The sequence below is a fragment of the Protopterus annectens genome, chromosome 4.part0, assembly GCF_019279795.1.
Source record: "Protopterus annectens isolate FY-2018-M chromosome 4.part0, PAN1.0, whole genome shotgun sequence".
NCBI classification, from domain to species: Eukaryota; Metazoa; Chordata; order Ceratodontiformes; family Protopteridae; genus Protopterus; species Protopterus annectens.
In genome coordinates, this window is record NC_056733.1 from 927370944 (window position 1) to 927397084 (window position 26141).

Genomic DNA, 26141 nt, shown 5'->3' on the forward strand with positions numbered 1-26141 from the left:
TGTTTCACCAGTATTTAGACTTTTATTATCTCCTTGCATAAGGGAGGTAGAGCCACTTAAATGTCTATCACTCCACTGCTAATCTCGCTCCCCTTTCCAAGTTTCTGGAAAGAGGTATCTATTATAAGGTTCTTCACTACTTTTTAGGAAACAAAGGGAGGTAGAGCCACTTAAATGTCTATCACTCCACTGCTAATCTCGCTCCCCTTTCCAAGTTTCTGGAAAGAGGTAGCTATTATAAGGTTCTTCACTACTTTTTAGGAAACAAGAATCTCTGCCCAACACAACATGGTTCTTCGCCCAAACAAAGTACAATCACAGTTCTGTTATCCGTCCTAGATAGCCAATTTAAACAAATGAAAACCAACCTGTGTCTTCTATCTTCCTGGACCTCTCCAAAGCTTTTGACACAGTTTCTCATTCTAAATTACTCTGTACCTTCTCATCCTTACACTTCTCTAGATATACCCTTAAATGGCTCACTAGCTATCTTAATGATTTAACAGGTAAACTGCACTCTGCCTTCTCAATGTACCTTCAAGTTTCTGATGGTGTCGCACAAGGCTTCTCACTTGGACCTCTCGTTTATAAACTATCTCTCCTCAGTCACATCTCATGCTACTTTTGTACAATATACAGGATGACGCTACGCTCTTCTGTTCAGCCTCAGCATTATCAATGCTTCAACACAACAACGCTTTACTGCCACTGAAAACTGTAACGAGAAGCTGCTTCTGAATCTTAAAACTAAAATAATGCTGTTCCCTAAAGCTCTTTCACTATCCAAGTTCAACTTCACTATTTTTTCCAAACAAAATATTCAGCTAGAACTCCTCTCAGAAACAAAACTACTCTGTGTTACTCTTGATGATCAACTCAGGTATGACACACCTTCTCTCTTACAGTTTTGCGTCTTTTGTTTACACTGCTGTCCCAAGTATCCAAGATCCTCAGATTCCCAGGTTATGTCCAAGGTGTCTGAGTGAGATGCTGGGCCCCTTGTGAAATTTTGAAGGATGTCTCTGGACTGGGGTGCATCTGGCTTTTCCATTATATCATCTCTTTTTTGATACTAAGCAAGAAGTGGACTGTGACCTGCATGGTTTGAGAAAGTTGACATCTTTTTCTGAGGTACGTACTGCAGTTTTCTCTTATGGTGCTTCACTAAAGGCTCCACAAGGATGCAGGACACAATGTAGCAGAGAACCCTAATAAACTTCCTTGCTGCGAAAGAATCTCTCTCTAATACTGGTTGGAGGAAATGAGACCGAAACAGAACCATACCTTGATCTAGACCAAGATCATCATCTACTGCTCTGTGTCCAGCAAAGCCACTACACACACGGTTTTCCTTGCAAGGGTCAGATGAGATTTTGGGAGGTTAAAAGAGAAACCCAGACGCTTGAAACATGCCAAGGTGAACTTAACGACCTTCTCTCTCTCCTCTAATGAGTCTGACTGAATCAGGCAGTCACACAGGTAAGAGGACAAGTGTATATCCTTGGTTCTACAAACAATAAATTACTGGTTCTCAGGCATTTTGTAAAGACCCTGGGGTGCAGACAACCAAAATTTCAAGGAGGCAGACAAAATTTTAATTGCACTATTTTGAATCTTAGAATCACTCTGTGCACCGATGCTATAAAGATGTGGAGATAGGAATCCTTTAGATCTAAGATGACTACAAAGGCTTGACACAGCAGGATAAGGCAGGTCTTTATAACTATTAAATACTTGTTTAGCCTTGACAGATTTTACAGTGGGCCTCCAGGTGTTTACCATTCTGGGTACCCCAAAAACAACCCTGAGCAAACACCTGTTCTCTCCTCCTCTAGTGGTATGTTTTCTACAGCTGCCTAGACTAGCAGTTGCTCTAGCTAAGGTAGAGCTAAAGAGCCAGTTCCCTTGGAACAGGGTGTATACCTACAAATGTCGCTTTCTTAGGAATAGCAAACTGTAACCCTGTTTCAGGATGTTTAGGACCCACTGGTCCTGGGCACTGACCTGACACTCCCCTCCAAGCAAACGCAGACTGCTCCCTTCTGTAGCAGAGAAGGCGGCGGAATGTATTTGTCTAGGGGGTAGGGATGGTTGGGATTGACACAGTCATAGCTTTTCTCCTCGAGGGATTACAGCCTTAATGGTCCCCCAGCCTGTCATTACATTTTGCTTGTCAGTGTTTCCTTATCTTGGCTTCTTCCCATTCAGAGACTTACTTTTTTCTTGCTTGGGAAAGAGAAGCCAAGATTTTGAAGGGCAATTACTGATGAACCTTAAGGCTTGGGAATGAAGAAATAGCAGGATCAAATGTGTTGTTTTCCCTCTGCCTGCAAACTCAAACACTATATGCTTTCTCAGGAGGAGCTCCAAAGTGGAGTTAATCATCTAAAAGGGTATTAAGGAGCTTACATTTCACAATAATGAGGGGGGCTGGATCCTTAGCCAGACATGCCTCCAAATCACTGACCTTGCGTGATTCATACAGTACAATTTAAGCCACAGGGTTTTTTTTTTGGGTGGGGAAGGGGGTGATTAGCCACATAGGAAAAGAGGCTGCATAAGTCCAGTATCTCCTGCTTCATGTCCTTATCACTAATCTCTATCTTAGCACTCAGCTTATATCCAGGAGGCTTCCTGGAAACCAACCCAAGACTCTGGCAGTTCAAGGCCTTGAAGGGCAAGGTAACTGATGTATAAGATTTCTTGTTAAAGTGATCAGGAATCCTACTCTTGTTATCGTTGGGAATGGGGTTTCTTGCAGGAAGACGAAGATGGCCCCTTGCTGGAATCCGCACGTTATAGCATTGGGATGTCAAGCAATGTTGGGACACCAGCTTACATTCTTCTCTGAGCAGAATGTGTGAACAATGTTTTATGTCAATGTCAGTGACACAAAAAGCTGCATGGAAATACAATGCCTGACTAAAAGAGCATCAGCCAAGATAAGATGGTGCTTATGAATAATCCCTCTCTTTATCAAGGCATAATTATTAATATAAGCAAATATTTATGTTGAAAATAATTCCTCTAATAATCAAATGTCAGACAACAGATGCAAGTTAGCTATAAGACTTCGTAGTGTTTTTTTTTTTTTTTTTTTTTTTTTTTTAATTGTTAGCTCAGTTACTTGTTAGCAAAAAACAGAATGGAAAGGTCACAGCAGCCTGAAACAAGGGTCACACACAGACACACTGATGTATTGTAACAGCGGGAATGGCTCTTCTATTAGAAGTTGTATAAAACATGTATTAATCAGTACTTTTCTATTTCTATCAAACATTCCTAAACTACATGTGTAAAGAATGCAAATAATGTAAAATATATGATTTATAAAATGTACATATATGCCATAAACATCAAAGAATCAGGAAGTCTATATTCTTCTTCATACATTATCTATAGAATGAATGACAGGGGCGGATGTTGTGCCTTGCATATACATGCTGCAAAGCTGCAGACTTTACATGAAGTTTTTATTAAGCTTTTGTACTGTACTTGTAAGTTGCAAACTTTCATTAATTCTGAATTATTCAACAGTAGCAATAATGTAAACTGCAGCAGTAATAATAATAAATATGCCTTAAAAATGTTATAAGACATAACTTGTGTAAGCAGGTAGAGCATATGATGACTAAGCAAGAAATGATTACTCTGTACTTGTTACCAAAAAACGAAACCTTATTGTATAGCAATTTTACAAAAATAGTCTGCTTTTAAAATAACTTGCAATAGTTGCATGACCAACTTAAGACACATTGCATGACCAACTTCGGATACAATGTATATCTAAAGAGGCAGGACTACATTTGTCAAGAACTGTATAAAAGTTCTGTACTCGCTGATGTATGTTGTCAGTCAGTGAAATCAGCCAAACTAGCTAGTCAAGGAATAATAAAGACTGTACTGACCCTGGGATGCCTTGCTTTGCTGATCATTTATTTTCCTTGTTTGTCTGACTGCTTGTATTTTTTCCTCATAAGTTTAAGTACTTGTAGATAAGTTTACAATGCATATCACAGTCAAGTCAACTGAAGGATCTATTCCCTTGCTGGAATTTATGGGCAAGAACTCCTGGATCAGCCAAAGGGTTTCTATAAAACGACTTGAGGGAAAGCTGGATCCTTTAGAACCACTCTTGTTTCCCAGAGGCAGTGAAAAGGGACCGTGTCTCAAGTGGTGCCCTAATGAATGCACTTTCCAGGACATCTATAACCAGAAGAAAAGCAATTGTTTTTTTTCTCTAGCAGGCACATGAAAATGGTGTTACCTTAGCTGGGTGTCAGACATCTCCCTGATATCCCACTGGGATTCTTCCTTCATCCTGCAACATCTCCAAAATGGAAAATGATCTGGTGGTGAAGCAGAAGACTATGTCCCCTCAACATCAGATACATAAAAAAGGAGGGAAACATCTTGTCTACACAGGCCAGCTCATCAGCATCCAGATCAATGGTATCGGAATCCCCTTTCCTAACTTAAAGAAATCCTTGGATGAGGCCTGAACATAGGTTAGTCTCTAGACCTGCTTAATCTAGGCCAAAAAAAATCTTCCAGTTGCTGGCTTTACCTTTGGCATCTTGTACCTCAGTTTCTTGGTATGAGCTGCCTTAGAGACCATGGCATGAGGGAAGACACTGAAGACCTCCATTCAACCTCCAGGAATCCCGACAGACGAATAGCAAATGGACACTGTCCTATCCTACACTAATCATAAAGCATACATCAATGACAGGAGCTCTCAGAGAAACTTCTGAACTGAGCCATGTTATAACTATTTTATCTGTTCATGTGCCTAACATTGATACCACGGCAGCATCCAAAACCTATTCCAAGGACAGGAGCTGCAAAAGCACATCTCCAATTATGGTATCACCAGACATAGGGAAACCCTTGGACTCACTCAGGCTGTGGTAATCTTAGTCTCATAGCCCCACAGAGATTAAGCTCTACAACAGATTATCCTTGGAGCCATCCTCGCACAAGGTGCATATTAACTGACGTCATGCTGTGGTCCTCAGCAAAAGCCATAGATTAGGAAAGGCCTTGTCTGGAATTTGTTTGCCAAACTCAGATATTCTTTTGGTGAAACATCTCTATCACTGTCACTATTAGACATTCACAAAAATGTAACAACTATCCAAACAGAAAGAAAATAAAAATCCTGAGGTACGGTCTCTGGAAGGAGCCCTGTAAACCTGATTGATAATGATCTGTTCAGCACAGAGACACACACACGCTGGGGCAAGAACAATGGCACTGGGTGACACCCCTCTTATACCATGGATGTCCTCTGGTCTGAGTGAAAGGGTGTCAACCAAAGCCAAAAGGGAACAAATACAGCTTTACTAGTCAGGCCAGCCATCAGGCTCCTGCAGTCAAGAATCCCATAAGTGATAACTGCAACAGTAAATATTATAAAGAAAATACACTATTGTGTATAGATTCTCAGTCTCTACATATTCTACACATCTCCATTCCATCCACCATACTTCTACAAAAATCGCATTGCTGCTTAACATGCAAGTTATAAAAACATTTTTTTTTACCTGTATTCTTGGAGAACTCGTTCCCATAACTCTGGTCAAAAGAGACAGCATATCAGAACGAGGAAGCAGCTCAGGACCTTTCTGTAATTTAGACATACAAAAAAAAGAAGTCAACCTTAAATGCACCATCTCTAGTCTGTTATATTAAAAGGCCAAACTTAAGTTGTGTCACAACCTCTAAGTTAGTAGCCCAACCTTACTTATTGCATCAAACATTTAATCTTCTCACTCTGTCAGATGATCTTCGAAGAGAAATCCTTCTTGAATTGTCCTGTGGGTGGGGTTATCCTCTCAAATACTGACATCCTTTTAAAAGAAGCTCCCACTTTCTGGGACAGAAACAAGTCTATGATTAATGCTGCAATATTGCCCATCATCTTCACAGACATTCTCATCTTCCATATAAGAAGCAAGCATCCCCTTGAACATCACAGCAACTCTGTACCCCATTCCTAACCAATAATACATACATATGTACTTACAAGGCCAGACAGAAGGAAAACCCACTTATAGGGAGACAGAGGAAGGACACCACTGACGCACCAAGGATAACTCTTGACTAGGCTTATACAAGGATAACTCTTGGCTAGGCTTATAAGGGCCTCAAGGCCAATAGCCCAGTAACTTCCTATGATCCTGTGATTCTCATCATACATCAGCTATTCAACAAACAAGTGTGCTACATCCAACATCAAGGACCCTCCCTTGAGGAGAAATCTGCACGTAGTAAAATGACCACTGTGGAAGAAACTGGAAGACAATAACACACCCAGTGAGAATACGTACTGGGAAACCCAAGCCAGAAGACCAGATTCCATGCTCCCTGACAAGGAAAGTGGTCTAAGAAGGGGGCATCATAGGCTCCAAAGGCTGCAGACACAAAGTCTGTCAAGGGCAGACCATATCAAGCAAACACCATAAAGCAGCGACACCTGAAGGGGAGACTAGACCAAAGCCAGAATGAGTGGGCAGGCCCATTAGTAAGGAGAATGCAAAAACCCACCTAATGAGGCCAAGGACTGTAGGCCCCTCATGCCAGAATATTGGCAAAAGAAAGTACAGTTTTGTACACTTACCATAAATGTAGATGTTAGAGTGTATTCACTGTTGCAGTCATTACATTTGGGTAATCTGCTGGCAGGTTGCCCTCAGTCGGCCTGAATTCCAAAGTCTTGGGTCCTGCATCGGTTGCGGTCTTCCCTTCCATGAAGTCAGGTCGTCAGGGGTATAAAACATGCAGCCGACACCATTTTCTTTAGTTTTTCTTGTCCCTGATGTCAGGTGCTCTCAAATGGTAGCAATATTCTAAATATATACATACACACACACATATATATATATATATATATATATATATATATATATATATATATATATATATATATACACACACACACACACACATGCATGCATCAGTATAAACTTTACCCTCATCTGCAAGCAAATACACCACATAGGTTGTAGAAGATAGTGAAGGAAAGATAAACTTCAGAATGAGAGGGGGATGGCGGGCGGGTAACCTGGACTGCAACAGTGAATACACTCTAACATCTACATTTATGGTAAGTGTACACAACTGTACTATGTTCTTCATGTTTCACTGTTGCAGTCATCACATTTGGGTAGAATCCCAAAGCTATGGTTGGGAGGCTGGAGCTAAACAGCATTAGGTGAGGCTATAAGGCCCTGCAGAACTGCAGTGGCAAAGCCTGCCCTGGACGTAGAGTAGAGAGGCAAATGGTAATGCCTTGTAAAGGTGTGAACAGAACTCCAAGTAGCAGCCTCTAGAATGTCCTTGGTTGGTACTCCTCTGAGAAAGGCTGCTGAAGTAGCTGCAGCCCTGGTGGAGTGAGACCTAATGTCCTTGGGCACAGGTTTGCCATGGTGTAAATAGCAGAAACGGATGCAATGGCTTATCCACTTTGAAACTGTTTGCTTTGAAATAGCCTTTCCTTCTGATTCTGCAGCATATGACACTAGTAATTGCTCAGTTTTTCTTAGAGCTTTAGTCCTGCTCAAACAGAACCTTAGCTGTCTGTGTACGTCCAAGGAATGCACAATTCTCTCCCCTTTGTTCTGTGGATTTGGATAAAAAGTTTGCAGATGAATTGTTTGGTTAAGACCCACACTGGAAATTACCTTAGGCATAAAAGTAGGATTTGTCCTCAGAGACCCACTGTCTGGGTAAAATATGATAAAAGGCTCTACAGCCATGAGGGCCTGTAGCTCTGAAACTCTTCTTGCTGAAGTAATTGCTAGTAGCACAGCTGTCTTCCATGATAAGAACTTTATATCAGCGGTAGCAGCTGGTTCAAATGGAGGCAGGGTGAGCTTTTCCAACACATAATTGAGGTCCCATGCAGGTAATGGTGATCTTCTAGGAGGCCTTAAATTGTTGGCTCCTCTAAGATACTGCTTTAGTAAAGGATGAGAAAAAATTGGTGGCTCTGTATTGTAATGAGCCGAAATGGCAGAGGCATGGATTTTGACTGATGAGAAAGATAGGCCTTTGTCAAGCATCGCAGTTAAGTATTGTAATATTTGAGGAATATGCGGTTCTGCTGTATCAGTTCCTTGTGCTTGATTCCAAGCACAGAATCTCTTCCATGTGTCAGTATAAGATTTTCTAGTACTAGGCCTTCTGGCTTCCAAAATGACATCCATCACAGCTTTACTGAGAGGTGTTGTTTGTATGACTACCTGATTAGCTATGCTGCCAGGTTCAGAGTCTGTAGTTGATTGTGCAGGATCTAATTGTCTTGCTGGGACAGTAGTTGTGGTATCTGAGGCAAGGTCCAAGCTGGGTATTCAGCCAAGTTCCTTAGGATTGGGTACCAGTATTGGCGGAGCCAGTCTGGAGCAATTAAAATAATCTTTGGCTTCTCTTGTCTGACTTTTAGTTGGACCTTGGGTAGAAGAGACAGAGGAAGAATGGCATAAACTGATAGGTTTTTCCAACTGAAGGATAAGGCGTCCACTTTCCATGCTTGTCTGTGATAAGTCCTTGTGTAAAATCATTTCAGTTGATAATTTTGAGGAGAGGCAAAGAGGTCTATGTCTGGGCTCCCCCATTTCTCTGCTATCATGCTGCAGACTTGTGGATTTAGTTTCCACTCATGAGGATCCATAAGGTTTCCGCTTAAATAGTCTGCCAGAGTGTTTTGTTTTCCTGGCAGGAATTGAGCTTGAAGATTTATTTGGTAGGTCAGAGCTGTGTCCCACAGTGCCATAGCTAATCTGCAAAGGGGGTATGTTTGTGTGCCCCCTTGCTTGTTTATATACCACATGACTGTAGTGATGTCCATCTTTATCAATAGCTGTCCTGGATGAAGTAAGTCCTTGAAGTCTGTTAGGGCATTTTGAACATCTAGCATCTCTTTCTGGTTGATATGTAGATGCATTTGATTTGGTGCCCATATGCCCTGAATGCATCTTTCTGCCATGTGGGCCCCCCCCAGGCATAATCTGATGTGTCTGTTAAGGTTTGGCTGGCAGGGGGTAGAGTGAAGGGCTGGCTCATGTTTTGGTGACAGGCCTTTGCCCACCATAGAAACTCCTGTTACAGGCAGGGGATGAGAGGAATCATTGTTTCCAGACTGTGTGAATGTTGACTCCATAAACTTTTTAGGTACCACTGAAGTTTCCTCATATGCAGTTTTGCACATGGAATTAGTAGGATGCAGGATGCCATGAAGCCCAGAGCCTGCAGAATTTGTCTTGTAGAAGACTGGGTTTTTGTTGCCATCAGTTTGAAGTAAGTAGTCAGTTGCCTTTGTTTGTCTGGCGTGAGGTAAGCCATCTAGGCAGTTGTATTCAAGCTTGAACCCAGGAATGTTATCTTTTGAAAGGGTACCAGTTGTGATTTCTTTTTGTTTATTGTGTACCCCAGGCCTGTTAGAAGCCTTTTCACAAACACCAAATGTCGTAGAAGAGTGTCCTTGTTCTCTGCTTGAAAGAGACAGTCGTCCAAGTAAAGATATATTTGAATACTTCTTTGAATGCATAATGCAATTACTGGTGCCAGGCACTTTGTAAAGACCCTAGGCGCAGTAGATAATCCAAAGGGAAGTGCAGAGAATTGGTAATGCATTAAGCCAGCCTTGAATCTGAGGTATCGTCTGCACGACTGTCTTAGTGGGACATGCAGGTATGCCTCTTTTAGGTCTAAAGTCACCAGCCAAGCATTCTTGCCCAGAATGGGCAGAAGCTGTTGCAAAGTCAGCATTTTGAATTTTGGAATGTCCAGGTATGTGTTCAAAATCGATAAATCCAGTATTGGCCGCCAGGTCTTGTCCTTTCTGGGTACCAACAACAGTCTTGAGTAAAAACCTTGCCCTTTTTCCTGCTCTGGTACTGTCTGAATAGCCCCCATATCCATGAAGGACGTAACCTGTTTCTGTGCCTCTGCCCATTGATTTTTTTGGCAGATCTGGCCAACCATTTGTCATTGGCAGAGTGTGGAAATGGAATCTGTATCCCTGTGATACGATGTTTAGTACCCACTTGTCCTGGGTTATTAACTGTCAATTTTGAGCAAAAAGTGCTAATTTTCCCCCTATGGGTGCTGCCAAAAGATAAGTGCTTGGTGTAGGCAGAGGGAAGTCATTGGGATTGCTTTCTGTAGGTTTGCACTTTATCTCCTCCAGATTTGGAGGTGGATGTGCCCCACTGCTTTGACCTGTATGAGTCTTGAGTCTGGTACTTGGAGCCCTTAGGGCATCTGGATTTGCCCCTTTGAGCTCTGTCTGACACAGGAAAGGACCAATTTTTGTAGGCCAGTGTCTACTGAATCTTGGTGGCTGCACTTGTAGGAAATCTTTAACAGTTTGCATAGACTTAGCTTTGTCTTCCATTTTCTTTAAAACCTCTTCTGCCTTAATACCAAACAGAGAATCATGCTGTAAAGGTGCATCCAGCAATTTAGCTTTAACATGATCAGGCAAATTTTGTTCCTTTAACCAGGCATGCCTCCTAATTACAGATCCAGTAACTACAGCCCTGCAGGAGGCCTCTAAAGAATCAAAACCACATTGCAAAGTATGCTTTCCAACTTGTTCAGCTGCATGCAATAATTCCTGCAATTCCTTATTTTCTGCACATTCTGAAATCAATATCATTTTCTGTTTCAGCAATCCCATAACATGTTGTTGGTACTTAAGCATATGAAATTGACAGTTTAAGGCCCCGATTGCCAAGGTCACAGATGTATAAACATTTTTTCCCCATCTGTCCAGTGCCCTTGAATCTCTGTCGGAGGGGATAGTGTTTTTTCTGTTGAGGCCTCAACTCCCTTTGGACCCTATGAAATAGTTTCACGATCAGCAGCAGGGTTTCTAAATAAAAATTTATGAGAGACAGGGACCCTGTAATACCTGTCAGGTTTACTGGGAGCCGGAGGTAGAGAGTCAGGGGTCAGACTTGACTCCGAAAACACATCATCCACAATGAATAAAACAGGGGGAATGGCTAAAGACTTGTACTGAGGGAGAAGGAAATCCCTGAGCCTCTTTTGATTCTGAGAAGTCTTGACTCTCCCAGTGAAAATGCTCCCTCAAAGTATGCAAGGTTTCTCCAAATGAATAATCCTCGGGAGGAGATGCAGATGGAACAGACTCCTCAGCATCAGAATCCTCATACGGAGGTAAAGATAATTCCTGATCAGAGGAGGAATCAGAAGAAATAGAAACCTGATCTGAAGATTCATAGTCAGTGTCTTGCCTAGGCCTCTTATCTGGAGGGGGATCGGTACCCCTGATTAAGGCAATAAGGTCTTCAGCCATTTTGATCATCTGTTTTTTAGGCATAGAGGCCTGTTCACGTGGCTCAGGCATCGGCTTTTTAGTTTTAGGAGGTGTCTTTGCCTTTGGTTTTGCAGCTTTTGTCAGTTTGATATAAAAATACTGAGGTCTGAATACACCCTCAGAAGCCGCTGCCTGCTCAGCAGCTCCAGACCCATCCGAGGGAGATACATCCGTCGGTCCAGTAGCTTGAGTATCTTGCAACATGCTGGACTCCACATGGGTGTCAGTAGAGGCCTGCGACTCGAAGGTAGTGAGTATCAGGGGCTGCAAAAGCACCTCACTGAGTACCGGCGACTGGCTTAGGAGAAGCTTTGTCGTCGGTTTTGGATCTCGACTGCCTTTCTCTGTCTTTTTCTTTGCGTTTTTCATGTACTCCGGTAGTCGGATTGCTATCCGACGACATTTCTGGGTAGTTAAATCTGTTTCCAAAATACTTAGATGCAAAAATATACCGAAGCTTAATAGTGCGTTGGTTAAATCTAGCACAAAAGAGACAGCCAGGCACGTGTGTAGGGCCTAGGTAAGGAATACAGTATAAATGGAAATCCTTATGAGGTATTTGCTTCCCACAAGTAATTCAACTATTAACTTTTTCTGACATCGGTAAAAAGCAAAAAAAAAGTTTCCCCAACGGGGTACTTGGCTTTAGTGAAGACTTCGGTTCTGAAACTCAAACTCGACTATTTCAGTAGTCGGCCGACCGGCACTTGCGAAATGCTTCTGCTTCGGGCACCGCACGGCAAGAAAGACTAAAGAAAATGGCATCGGCTGCATGTTTTATACCCCTGACGACCTGACGTCATGGAAGAGAAGACAGCAACCGACACAGGACCCAAGACTTTGGAATTCAGGCCGACTGAAGGCAACCTGCCAGCAGATTACCCAAATGCAATGACTGCAACAGTGAAACACGAAGAACATCTACCAGGCTGTCTAAACCAGAGCACAGCCTGTAGTCCCAAGACTGAGGGAATCCCCCATTATCACTTCTACTTTATGCCCACCTTCCCCGAGGGAACACAGAGAAGATGGAACAACTCCAGGAATAAAACCCACCTTCCCAACAGAGCTGTGAAAGAGGCCCCCTAGATGGAAACAAAGCAAGTATGCTTCCCCCAGTAGCAATCAACACTGACACCTCAAAGCAGATAAAGCTACCAGAAAGGGAAATTACAAACAGATGAACTCTCATAGCACTAGAATAATGAGCAAGTGGAACCTCTTAAAACAGCAGGGAGCTGCCTGAATAGCCACAGCTTGGCTTTAATTCTGCCCTCTTCCAAGGACAAGAGACAGGACATATCTCTGTTCCCACAGCGCAATTGAGAGGAAATTAAATTCTCCAATAGTCAGTGGGAAACTCCAAGGTACCCTCACAAGAAGAGTCTAGGTAGATGCTGAAGTGTCTTCAAAACAAGACCTATACAAAGGGACAGAAGTAACATTGAGAAAGAGCATGCACTTAAATGAACAGCCAGAGTTGCACCCGAATCCTGTCTTCTAACAGGGATCAGTGGCAAGATGGATCCAGATCCACAAAGTGGAGCACCGACGTAAGCACTGGTATCCATCATTTCACACATACGCCAAGAAGGAAAAAGTGGAGCAATGAGACGGTGACCTTAGAGTGCCAGGAGGGGTCAGCCATTAAATGCTCCAATGGATCCGGACAACAGTCTGGTCTCAATGGTAGCTCAACTCTTCAAAAATGACGTTTAACCATTAATAACAGAACCAATGACACATCCAATCTAAACAGTAGTCAGGTTACATCCTGCAAAGTATAATACAGTTGTGTACCTACCATAAACGTAGATGTTCGAGTGTATTCACTGTTGCAGTCATTACAATTGGGTTATCCTGCTGGCAGGCTACCCTCAGTCGGCCCGAATTCCAAAGTCTAGGTCCGGCGTCGGTTGCTTTCACCTCTTCCCTGACGTCAGTGCGCCAGGGGTATAATAGATGCAGCCGACTCCATTTTCTTCAGTTTTTCTTGCCCCAGATGTCAGGTGCCCCTAAAAAGGTAGGTAAATTATGCCAATAAGCATGCATACAGAAAAAACAACTTTTCCTTCGTCTACAAGTAAATACACCACAAAGGTTGTACAGAAGAGAAGTACAGATAAGTCCCAGCAAAGAAAAGGGGGATGGTGGGAGGGTAACCTGGACTGCAACAGTGAATACACTTGAACATCTACATTTATGGTAGGTACACAACTGTACTATGTTCATCGTGTTTCACTGTTGCAGTCATTACAATTGGGTTGAATCCCAAAGCTAAGGTTGGGAGGCTGGTGCTAAATAGGATTAGGAGAGGCTATCAGGCCCTGTAGAACTGCAGTGGCAAAGCCTGCCCTGGATTTAGAGTAGAGAGGTAAGTGATGGTGCTTTGTAAAAAAGTGTGCACTGAACTCCAAGTTGCAGCCTCTAAGATGTCTTTGGTTGGTACTCCTCTGAGGAAAGCTGCTGAAGTGGCTGCTGCTCTGGTTGAATGTGGCCTAAAGCCCTTAGACACTGATTTGCCATGTTGTGAATAGCAGAAACGAATGCAGTGGCCTATCCACTTTGAAATTGTCTGCTTTGAGATAGGCTTTCCTTGTGATTTTGCAGCATATGCCACTAGAAGTTGTTCAGTCTTTCTGAAAGCGTTGGCTCTGTCCAAGTGTAAGCGCAGCTGTCTGTGAATGTCCCAAGAATGCAGAAGTCTCTCACCCTTATTCTGTGGGTTTGGGTAAAAAGTAGGCAAATGAACTGTTTGGTTAAGGGCCACACTGGACACTACCTTAGGCATAAACGTAGGGTTTGTCCTCAGAGAAACCCTGTCATGATGGAAAATAATAAAAGGTTCCACAGCCATGAGTGCCTGTAACTCTGAGACTCGTCTAGCGGAGGTTATTGCTAGGAGCAGAGCTGTTTTACAGGATAAGAATTTTACATCAGCGGCAGAGGCTGGCTCAAACGGAGATGGTGCGAGTTTTTCCAAGACATAGTTGAGGTCCCATGCAGGTATTGGGGCTCTCCTTGGAGGTCTTATGTTTTTGGCCCCTCTGAAGTACTGCTTTAGTAATGGATGCGAAAAAAATAGGTGGATTTGTATTGTAATGAGCTGAAATGGCAGAGGCATGAATTTTAATTGATGAAAAGGAAAGGCTTTCATCCAGCATCTCAGTTAAGTATTGCAAAATCTGAGGAATATTTCGAACAATTGTGTCAATGCCTTGTGCCCGATTCCAGGCACAGAATCTCTTCCATTCTTCTGCATAAGATTTTCTGGTGCTAGGCCTCCTGGCCTCCAAAATAACATCCATCACTGCGTTTGAGAGAGGTGTGTCTTGAATGGCTACAGTATCTTCCATGCTGCCAGGTTTAAGGTCCTGAGTTGGCTGTGCAGTATCTGACTGTCTTGTTGGGTCAATAAGTGAGGAATTTGAGGTAATGTCCAAGTTGGACTTTGAGACGAGCTCTTTAGGATTGGGTACCAGTGCTGGCGGGGCCAGTCTGGGGCAATCAGTATCATTTTTGGCTTTTCTAGTCTGACCTTGAGGAGTACCTTGGGAAGGAGAAGCAGAGGAGGAAATGCATATACTGTTAGGTTATTCCAGCTGAAAGATACAGCATCCACTTTCCATGCTTGCTTGTGATAAGTCCTTGGGCAGAATCTCTGTAGTTGGTAGTTGTGAGGGGAGGCAAATAGGTCTATGTCCGGGCATCCCCAGTTCTTTGTTATCATGCTGAATACTTGTGGATCCAATTTCCACTTGTGGGGATCCATTAGGTTTCTGCTTAGTTCATTTGCCAGAATATTTATCCTTCCTGGCAGGAATTGTGCTTGCAGATGTACTTGATAAGTCAATGCTGTGTCCCACAAGTTCATGGCTAGTCTGCAGAGGGGGTAGGAATGTGTGCTCCTCTGCTTATGTACCACATGACTGTAGTATTGTCTGTCTTTATCAGTAGTTGTCCTGGATGAAGTAGATCTTTGACAGCTGTCAGGGCATTCTGTACAGCTAGCATCTCTTTTTGATTGATATGCAGATGCATTTGACTTGTGGACAATGTGCCCTGAATACATCTTCCTGCCATATGGGCCCCCCAGGCATAATCTGATGCATCTGTTGTCAATGTCTGCCTGGCTGTGGGTATGGTGAATGGCTGTCCCGTGTTGAGGTGACAGGTTTTTGCCCACCATCGAAACTCCTGTTGCAGGCAGGGAATGAGGGTAATTATTGTTTCCAGGCTGTTGCAATGTTGAGTCCAAACACTTTTTAGATACCATTGAAGTTTCCTCAAATGCAGTCTTGCATATGGAATTAGTAGAATGCAGGATGCCATAAAGCCCAAAGCCTGCAGAATTTTTCTTGCAAATAACTGGGACTTTGTTGCCAACATTTTGAAATAAGTAGTCAGGTGTCTTTGTCTGGCGTGAGATAAGCCATCTGGGCAGTTGTATTTAAGCTTGCACCCAGGAATATTATCTCTTGAGACGGTACGAGTTTTGATTTCTTTTTGTTTACTGTGTATCCTAGACCTGTTAGTAACCTTTTTACAAACGCCAGATGCTGTAGTAGAGAGTCCTTATTCTCTGCTTGAATAAGGCAGTCATCCAAGTATGGATATATTTGTATTCCTCGTTGTCTGCAAAATGCAATCACTGGTGCCAGGCATTTTGTGAAGACCCTGGGCGCAGTACATAAGCCAAAGGGCAGTGCAGAGAATTGGTAGTGCATTAAGCCAGCCATAAATCTGAGGTATCTTCTGCATGATTGTCTGATTGGGACATGCAGGTATGCCTCCTTTAGGTCTAAAGTCACAAGCCAAGCCTTCCTGCCCAGCATGGGCAGAAGCTGCTGCAGAGTTAACATGTTGAATTTTGGAATATCCAGGAATGTGTTTAGAATAGACAGGTCCAGTATTGGTCTCCAGGCTTTGTCCTTTCTGGGTACCAAGAATAGCCTTGAGTAAAATCCTATTCCCTGCCCTTGCTGTGGTACTTGTTGAAAGGCTTTCATGTCCATGAGGGATAAAACTTGTTTTTGTGCCTCTGCCCACTGATTGCGTGGTAGGTTTGGCATACCGTTTGGCCTTGGCAGGGTGTGAAAGTGGAACCTGTAGCCTTGAGATACGATATTTAAGACCCATTTGTCCTGGGTGATCCTGTGCCAATTTTGTGAGAAAAGTGCTAGTTTTCCCCCCAAAGGAGCAGCCAGAAGATAAGTGCTTGGTGTTGGTAGAGGAAAGTCATTCAGAGTTTCCTGTATGGCTGTGATTTTTCCTCTCCACTTTTGGAGGTAGAAGCACCCCATTGCTTAGGGCTGTATGAGCCTTGGGGCTGTGATCTGCCTCTGGTGCATCTGTATCTGCCTCCTTGTGGCCTGTCTGACACCGGAAAGGACCAGTTCTTCATAGGCCAGTTCCTGCTAAATCTGGGAGGTTGTACCTGTAAGAAATCCTTCACTGTTTGCATAGATTTAGCTTTGTCCTCCATTTTCTTCAACACTTCTTCTGCTTTAACACCAAACAAGGTATGTTGTAATGAATCATCTAACAATTCTGCTTTAACATGATCAGGCAGATTCTGTTCTTTTAACCAAGCATGCCTCCTAATGACAGAACCTGTAACAGTGGCCTTGCAGGTGGTCTCTAGAGAATCAAAACCACATTGTAAAGTATGCTTTCCCTCTTGTTCAGCTGCATGCAATAAATCCTGCATTTCTTTGTTTTCTGCACATTCTGAATTTGTCAACATTTTCTGTTTAAGCAGTGACATAAGATATTGCTGATAGCATTTGAAACAATTTAAAGCTCCTACAGCCAAGGTAGCAGAAGTATAAATCTTTTTTCCCCATCTGTCCAGGGCCCTTGAATCCCTATCAGAGGAAACAGTTTTTTGCAGTGGAAGCCTTGACCCCCTTGGGACCCTGAGAAATAGTTTCTGGGTCTGCAGCAGGGATTTTGTAAAGAAATTTATGACAATCCGGAACCCTGTAGTATCTGTCTGGCTTTACAGGAGCTGGTGGTAAAGAGTCAGGAGACAGACTGGACTCTGTAAAAACATCATCTACAATGTCTAAAACAGGAGGAATAGCAAGGGGTCTGTGCTGGGGTAATAAAAGGAAGTCTCTGAGCCTTTTCTTGGATTCAGAGTAATCTTGGCTCTCCCAATGGAAATGCTCCCTCATAGTATGCAGGTCTCCCCAAAAGAGACTGAACGGATGGATTCCTCAGCATCAGAATCCTCATAGGGAGGAAAGGAATATTCATGTTCAGAAGAGGAATCAGAGAAAAATGGAAACCTGATCTGAAGATTCATATTCTATCTCTTGCCTAGGCCTTTTATCAGTGGGGGGATGGGAACCCCTGATCAAAGTAATTAGGTCTTCGGCCATTTTAAGCATCTGTTTTTTCAGGCATGGAAGTCTGTCCAGGAGAATGCTGTACTTGTTTCTTTGTCTTTAGAGCTGCTTTAGTCTTTGCCTTTGAAGCTGAGGTTGGCTTTACATATAACTGTGTAGGTCTGAAAACACCCTCAGAAGCTGATGCCTGCTCAGCGGCTCCGGACCCATCTGAGGGAATAGTTTCCGAGTGTCCAATACCTTGAGTTTCCAGCGGCCTAGTTGGCGCCACGTGGGAGTTGGTAGCGGGCGTCAGGGGCTGCGAAAGCACCTCACTGAGAACCGGCGACAAGCCTAGTGTAAGCCTCGTCGTTGGTTTTGGACCTCTGATGCCTGTCCTTTTCTTTTTCCTTGCGTTTTTCATAAACTCCGGTCATCGGCTGTTCCGACGGCATTATATAATTGAATCTTCGGCCAAAGTAATGAAAGGCAAAATCGTACCGACGCTTAATAGTGCGTTGGTTAAATCTAGCACAAAACTGACAGCTAGCAATGTCGTGGTCAGGGCCTAGGCAAGGAATACAGTAAGAATGAAATTCCTTATGAGGTAATTTGCTTCCCACAAGAAATACAATTGTTAACTTTTTCGGACATCGGTCTGAAGCAAGAAAAAAAGTTTCCCTAACAGGGTACTTAGCTTTAATGAAGACTTCGGATCTGAAATTCGATTTTGAAAATCTCAGGAGTCGGACGACCGGCACTTGCGGACTGCTTTTGCTTCAGGCACCGCGCGGCAAGAAAGACTGAAGAAAATGGCATCGGCTGCATTTATTATACCCCTGGTGCACTGACGTCAGGGAAGAGGCGACCGACGCCGGACCTAGACTTTGGAATTCGGGCCGACTGAGGGTAGCCTGCTAGCAGGATAACCCAATTGTAATGACTGCAACAGTGAAACACAATGAATATTTTCACATTCCACCCCAATTTCTTTAGAAAAAAAAAAATAACCTGCCACATATTCTGCTATCCTTAATAACAAACCATGTGACACAAAAATCTGATTCACACATGAAGCAAATTACTAGATAATGAAGGATATAAAATTATCAACAAAAAAATGGGCAGAGGAGTGAATAATATCAATCCTGGCAGTCGCTCTCCACAAACTTGCCTTTTCTGCTTTCTTCCTATCATGAACAAACCACTTCACTAACAAGAAGCAACATTTACAAGTTTAAAATCTGTCATACATAGAAAAGCTTATTCTTTAATATTAGCTACCAAACATCAAACACCAGACAGCATTACAAAAAGACCATCATTACTGTACAAACATATTCAAAATCCAAAGAATCCCACCAACTGTTGTGGTGCAAAGGGATCAAGCCCAGACGTCACACATCAGTCTACTTCAGTCTACTTCAGTCCACTTAAGCAGCTCTGGCATCCAAGGAGCAGGAGCTTAATGGAAAATGCACTGCCAGCATCCAGTGCACGAGCTCGGGGAGGCGCACGCAAAGGTAGCAGCAAAGAGTGGTTGGAGAGCTGCCAGGCAAGGTGAAGGTGCTCTACACCAGGGAGTAGCAGGCTACTCCACAGGACCAGATGGCCTGTGACTATCACTTGACCCTTGCCACTGGAGAACAGATGGGCCAAGAGGACTTCATGGGCAGGAATGAATGCACTGTAGGGTTTTCACCTGCCCTGCTGGGAATGCCTGGCTCCTAAACACATGGAATGAATGTGCCAAACAGATGCAGGCAGAGAAGCCAATGGGGGAGGTCCTGCAGACAAAAAACAAGGAGCCCATGTTGCTAGTTTTCTCGCAGACCCATTCTATAGAGCCAATTCTAGACTGTGTATTTCAGGCATTATTAAAATTGTTTCACTTGCAGGACAGAACGCTGTGAAAAGTTTGTTCGCAAAATGACTACAACCTAAATTAGCTGCAGCTAAAGGTACTCTTCTCAGCAAGAAAGCTGTAATATATTTATGTATATTTGCTCTCTCCGGGAGAATGACGAGGCATAGGTCCCACAACTCTTTTTATACTCCGTGAATACTGTTAACTTCAGCTTTGTGTGGAGGTCAGACGGAGACAAAAAAAAACGGTGTTAACATATTTCAAAAGAAATGTCAGCGATATTTTGGAATATTAAAGATACTGCAAGTGCACAAATAAAACAGATAATACATTTTACTGTATTAAGTGCTCAAAAATGTAAATACAAAAAAACTTGTGAACTATTAAATCCATACTAGAAATGGCACATTTTGTTATTATATACCAAATGCATTAATCATTATATTTAAAAAGCTCAGAAAAGTAACACTTTTTTAAAAAAGAAAAATTATGTAACTAATCGGAATGGTGTCGACACCCGTAATGAAGGGGAGTGTGTTTGCAGTCTTCCTTTATTAGCCATTAGTAACACTCCAGGCATGGCTGTAATGGCATCCTTGGTTAAATCACTGACAAACATACAAACATGAATACACGTTTTACTTGTACAGATAGTTATCTTACATGTAAAATGGGACACACTGGCTTACCATTAATCATATAAATGTATAAGAATCACAGAAACAGGCAAAAAGACTACTGGGTTTTACTTCCAGAAAATACCAGCCATGTGGCAACTGTACCCATTATTCGAGTTTCTGCAAAACTTAACAGTATTAAGCAACTAATTACTTACATGAGCTAATGGGTTAACAAAGCACTTGTGGTGTGTTTTACGTTTTCATAAAATCCACAAACTGAAATGGCACACCAGTTCAGTGATATTTGCTGCCAGAGGCCACGGAATAATAATACCAGCAGTGTCAAGATCATCTAACTGCCATGCACATCTTTACTGCCTTGGACAGGGTCATTTTCAACAGTGAAAAGAAACTAGGCTGGCAATCCATTCTGGCAAGAACATGGAATACTAATTTGAATAAGTCATTTAGTCCTGACCTCAAGAAGAATTCATAATTATTGTGCTACTATACATGTCAGAAATTTAGTGACATTTTTTTTCTACTTTTTCTACCATGTGTCATCATATCAGATTGAGTAAATTATTCATTATGTTACAATAAGTGTGTCATTAATTGCATATATAAAATGCATGTGATATGCCGTTGTTCATTTCAATACGGTCTTGACACATTGTCCAAGTCGAAACATAAACAATAAAGTGCTTAAACTTCTCTACCCAATCATTCACAACCAGTTTTCCCATTTTTTTACACATGGTGTCAGGGTGTCACTTCAACAGTCACAATCATCTAGAGCTAAGGTTTTACACCGCCAGGCGGCTAGCCCTACCACCGTAGTTCTTCCACTCCACTCACTCCTATGGCCAACTTAGAGTATCCAATCCAACTAATGCATGTCTTTGGAATGCGGAAGGAAACTGGAGCACTCTGAGAGGACAGGGAGGACATGCAGATTCCACACAGAAGGCACCCCGGCCAAGAATCGAACTGGGAAACCTCTTACTGTGAGGTGACAACAATATCCACTGCACCACTGTGAAAAGGCATTAAAACAACAATAAAATGACTGTTTCATCAATCTGCCAGGCTGGCAAATCAGGAAAAAAATGGAATTCCAAATGGACATATAGCAACAATTACAAGGGGAACTTTAGACGGGAATTACAAAAGCAGTGTTACTTACCAGGCGAATTTGAAATGTTACTAAAAAGTACACCAGAACTTAAGGTGAATTAAACTTCCAGTCCATGGGTACTATCAAAGTTACAAACTTTTATAATATTTTTAATTACCACAACATACATTTAGGGGCCAGCCACCATAGTTTGTTTTTCAAAGGATTTACTTTTGCACCAGTGGGCAGAGATGAACTGGCAGCAACAATAAAAAAAGTTGAAATTGAGAGAAATATTAATTTGCAAATTATGTATTCTGCTCAAAGAACGAGACAGGACATGTGATTTTAGAAACAGAAGTACATTAAATCTTCCAGTGAGTCCATCGTTGAGTGTGTTAGAAAAGTCATATGAAAATGAACTGCGTAAGGAACTAGGAAACACGTCCTTGAAAAACTTTTACAACCTCACAGTCTCACACAGGGAATTGTTGCATGAACTTTCCAGTGATAAGTCTCATTATGGATTATTCTGACTATGCAGGGAGAATGATGACTATTTTAATTGATTATAATACACAATAAATCGTTTGAAGAAATAATTTTTTGCCAATCTGAAGACTGATGCATTTTGGATGAATTATTATTATATTACCCCTATATTCTCCTTTCTTAAAGATGAACATCCTGTCATCCCTGTAATTTTTAGAATACTGAAAACGCATTCCAATTTAGCCGACCCAACCCTGCAACCCCATTGTTTCTTCTAGAAAACAAAGGTAATCCAAAGGACTCAAGTGAAGTTTGGAATTCTACCTGTGGCCCACACGGTAACAAGATGGAGTATATAAAGGATTAGTCCAGACAAAATCATTTTAGCTAGCAACTCTAGGAGACTCCCTCTCTCACCGATAACCTTCCTGCGGGAGGAATAAAGATGCCCTGTTGAAGTTTCATGTAGTTTAGAACAAGAACACTTGTCCATCTACCTACTTAACTGAATAATCTACTTTAAACTTCAACATGGCATCTTTATTCCTCCCACAGGGAGTATCAGTGAGAGAGAGATACAGAGACAGTCTTCCTAGAGCTACCAACTAAAGTGATTTTATCTGAATTAATCCTTTGTCCATTGTCTCTTCTAGTGGATTTAAAACAGAAATACTTGCTAAGTTCACTGACAGCAAGCTAAAGGACGTTACAAAACATACGGGTGACATATTAAAAGATTCATGGGACATTTTACACAAATTGTGAGGTACAAAAACTGAACCAGATTGTTTTACATCATCACTGCATCGATGGGCCCAGACAATATCCCAGGACACCTTCTAAATAGCATGAAATGTGACTTATCAGGCCCTGTGGAATTGCTATTTAAGTGTAGACTCCAAAGAGGCTTTGTGCCTCACAAATGGAGAACAGCAACAGTCATCCCTCTGCACAAAGGTGGGGCATCTACAGATCATGGAAACTACAGTCCCCCAAGTCTCACTAGTCTTAACATGCACAGCCATGGAAATTATCAATAATGACACAGGAAACCTTCAGACACTGGACTCATCCCAATTTGGTTTTATCAAAGGCAGGTCAAGCCTACTCAACCTGGTGGAATTCTTTGAGATAGTGACCATAGAAATGGATGAGGGTAAAATGGTTCACATTCCCTACCTTGACATGGCCAAGGCAATTGACAATACCCCACTCGGGCACTGTTGACAAACTCAAGACGTTTGGTATAAACCCTTATGCCACCCAGTGGATAGCCAGCTGGTTCACACGCAGGACCCAGGTAGTTAGAAGTGGGGAATCCACCTCCACACAGAGGCCAGTCACAAGAGGAGTCCCACAGGGATCAGTCCTGGGGCAGCTCATTTTTTTGGCATTTACTTCTCTGAAGTCAAGAACAATGTCAATGTCCTCTGGCTGACTAAATTTGCAGATGATTGCAAATTAGGAGCAGTCACAGAATCTCCCACCAAATGTTCTCCAGGAAGGGCTGACAGACAAATAACTGGTGTTAGAGCCAAGGACTAATACTAAAAATGCCAAGAATTACTTCATAGTATCCTTTGGGAAGCCATCCACCGCTGGTAACTATCTTACTGACAGCACACCCTTAAGAGTTGACCAAGTAGCCAGGGACTTGGGGACACAGACAGTAATCTAGCCTTTGAACATCAGGTGTCTACAGTAGTGAGAAAAATCATTCTGTGTTCTGCAACGTATAAACAAAGGTATGGCATCTAGGTCCAAGGAAGTAATTATTCTACTGTATTCGGCATTCACTGGACCGATCATGGAGTACAATGCCCCCTTTGGTATGTACCTAAGTAGGCATAGCCAACAACTGGAATGTCCACAGAGGTTCCTCAGTAAAAGAATACAGAGTGAAAGTAACATGTCATATGCAGACTGCCTCAAGGCACTATCCCCCTGTATTATGTCTCCTACAGGCTGAGAGGAGATCAATGCATGACATACAAGGTATTGCCAGACTCCAGTCTGATAGACCTCCTGCACATCCACAAAACAAACACCACCAGAATTACCCATTCTAAAGACTTAAACCTTGCCTGTGACATAAATAGGACCTGGTGGAAAGACTGGTACTTATCCCAGAGACGAACCCTTTCTCTAAGCAGGCTTCCCATCCATGTGAAGCACAGCTCCTCCCTAACCCAATTCAAGCATAACTTGAACAACTGGATGGGGAACAGGAAATTCATCCCTGGTTTGGCACCTATGTCTTTAATGTACAAAGGCAGCCTGTAAATGGCTCATCTCCCAGGCCCCTGCTTGTACACTGTTCATCTCCCAGGCCCATGCTTACATTTAACAAGGGTACCATAACTTGTCAGACATTTGGGATGCATGGCCAGACTTAAAAAGGCTCTTGTGGTGGTTGCTAGCCTAATAAACACCTATGAACCTATTAGATGCTTTTTTTCTAATACACACCATAATATTGGGTTAGAACTACTTGGTAAGGTTGCCTCTAACTACAGGACTATTAATAATAATGAATGAAATAACATACTCTGTGAAAACAGTTCAACTTTTTTTTTGAAGGGGAATATTATCAACAAAAGAATGGGGTAGCAATGGATGCAGCGCGCACACCAACCAATGCTAATTTAGGAGTATTGGTATGGGATAATAAACATGCACACGAGCACCCTTATCAATTTTGTGACATACATTTTAGATTTTTTAGATGATATTTTTAACATTTGGAAAGAATCAGTGCAACAGGTTACATGAATGTGTCAAATGTTTAAAGCAAACCGCTCAAATTTTAAACATTACTTAAAATATGGACTTAAACAATATTCACTATTTACATGACACTGAGGAAAAAAGGGTTGGTAGGCTTTCTGCAAGTATTTACAGAAAACTCACTTACAGCAATTCATTTTTGCATTATAAAAGCTGTCACCCAAAGCACCAAAAGAAAGGTTTACTAAACAGCCTGTTCATCGGGATTTCTAGACTGGTTTTGGATTAAGATACTTTTTTTTTGGTGGAAACTGAAAAATTTAATAAATGTTCTAAGAAAGAAGGTACTCTATGAAAAAGATCAAGGACACAGAGAATGAGAGTGTAATTGGAAGACCTGATAAACATAACCCCATTATAAACGTTAGAATTCGAAATCTATGAACCTAAGAGCTAATTCTGCATTAGGCAATCAAATTACAACTCGAGAGTTTTAGCAAGTCCTTCATTATACATTATTCCACTGACAGTACAATAATTAAGATTATTTTAGCAATGGAGCACTCTAGAGTAACTGGGACTACCTCAGGAATTAGTAGAGCCCCTCTACAAGTGATTTATAAACGAAGGCCCAATCTGAAAAATTAATTGAAAAATTCTGAAAGTTAAATGGATTACAGATGGGTACTTTCACTTTAAAATATGGAAGATCTAAACAATGCCCATACATTAATCTACATGAAGAGGGAAAGACATTACGCAAGTTGGAGTGATGGAGAACTAAGGACAGATGTAATTGTGACAGCAATGGTATAGGTTATTGGGTTTGTTGTGGCACTTATGTAAAACAAAATTACAGGCAAGACAGAAAAATCATTAAAGGAAAGAATTTATCAACATTTACATAGTATAAAAAGGCATGATAATAAAAGTGCACTGAGTTGGCAACTTAGTAAGATATATAAAGATTTTTTGCCTTTCTGTTTCTGAGACAACTGAGGAAGGGGGTTGGAAAACAAATTTGAAGCACTGTGAGCTGCTATGTCAACTAACAGCCAATGCTATAGCCACACTAGGATGTAATACAATAGAGTGTCAATTATCAGAAATGTCAATTATCCAAACTCAACCTTCCAAAGTTTTCAGGTAGGAAAAGTCAAAGTCTGAATATGTAAACATTATACGTATTCAATTGTGCATGTTTTTGAGCTTGTAGCCTGCTCATGTGCAAAAAATATTCTTTACCGTCCAAAGGAATCACTGAATGGATGAAAAGTGTATTCCCTGTGTGCAGAAAAAAAAACAAGATTTAAGAAGTTTTAATCTGGTTTAATTATATGTTTGATTATCCAAACTACCCTAGGTCCCAATTAGTTTGGATAATCAACTCTCTACTGTACGACTGTTTTAATTAGCAGTGTGTTAAAATATAAAGCAAACAAATGTACTTATCGAAACCATCCATCCATCCACAACCCCTCTTTCCCAGTTTTGTATATGGGGTCAGGGTGCGAGTTCAACAGTGCCAATCACTTAGAGCCAAGGTTTACATTGCTGGGTGGCTAGCTAAACCATATTGGTGATATGCATGTATGTATGTACATAAGCATATACACTGGATGTGTTTTTACGCATAGTT

At 41.9% G+C, this 26141-nt stretch overlaps 1 protein-coding gene across 1 annotated transcript in view; it reads right to left on the reverse strand.

Moving 5' to 3' along the window:
* GCN1 (GCN1 activator of EIF2AK4) overlaps positions 1–26141 on the reverse strand; it is a gene marked incomplete in the record, with an annotated part of 2100248 nt that overhangs the window by 1315427 nt on the left and 758680 nt on the right. The window contains 1 exon segment of the mRNA XM_044068902.1: positions 5547–5627. Coding sequence (XP_043924837.1) covers positions 5547–5627 — 81 coding nt within the window.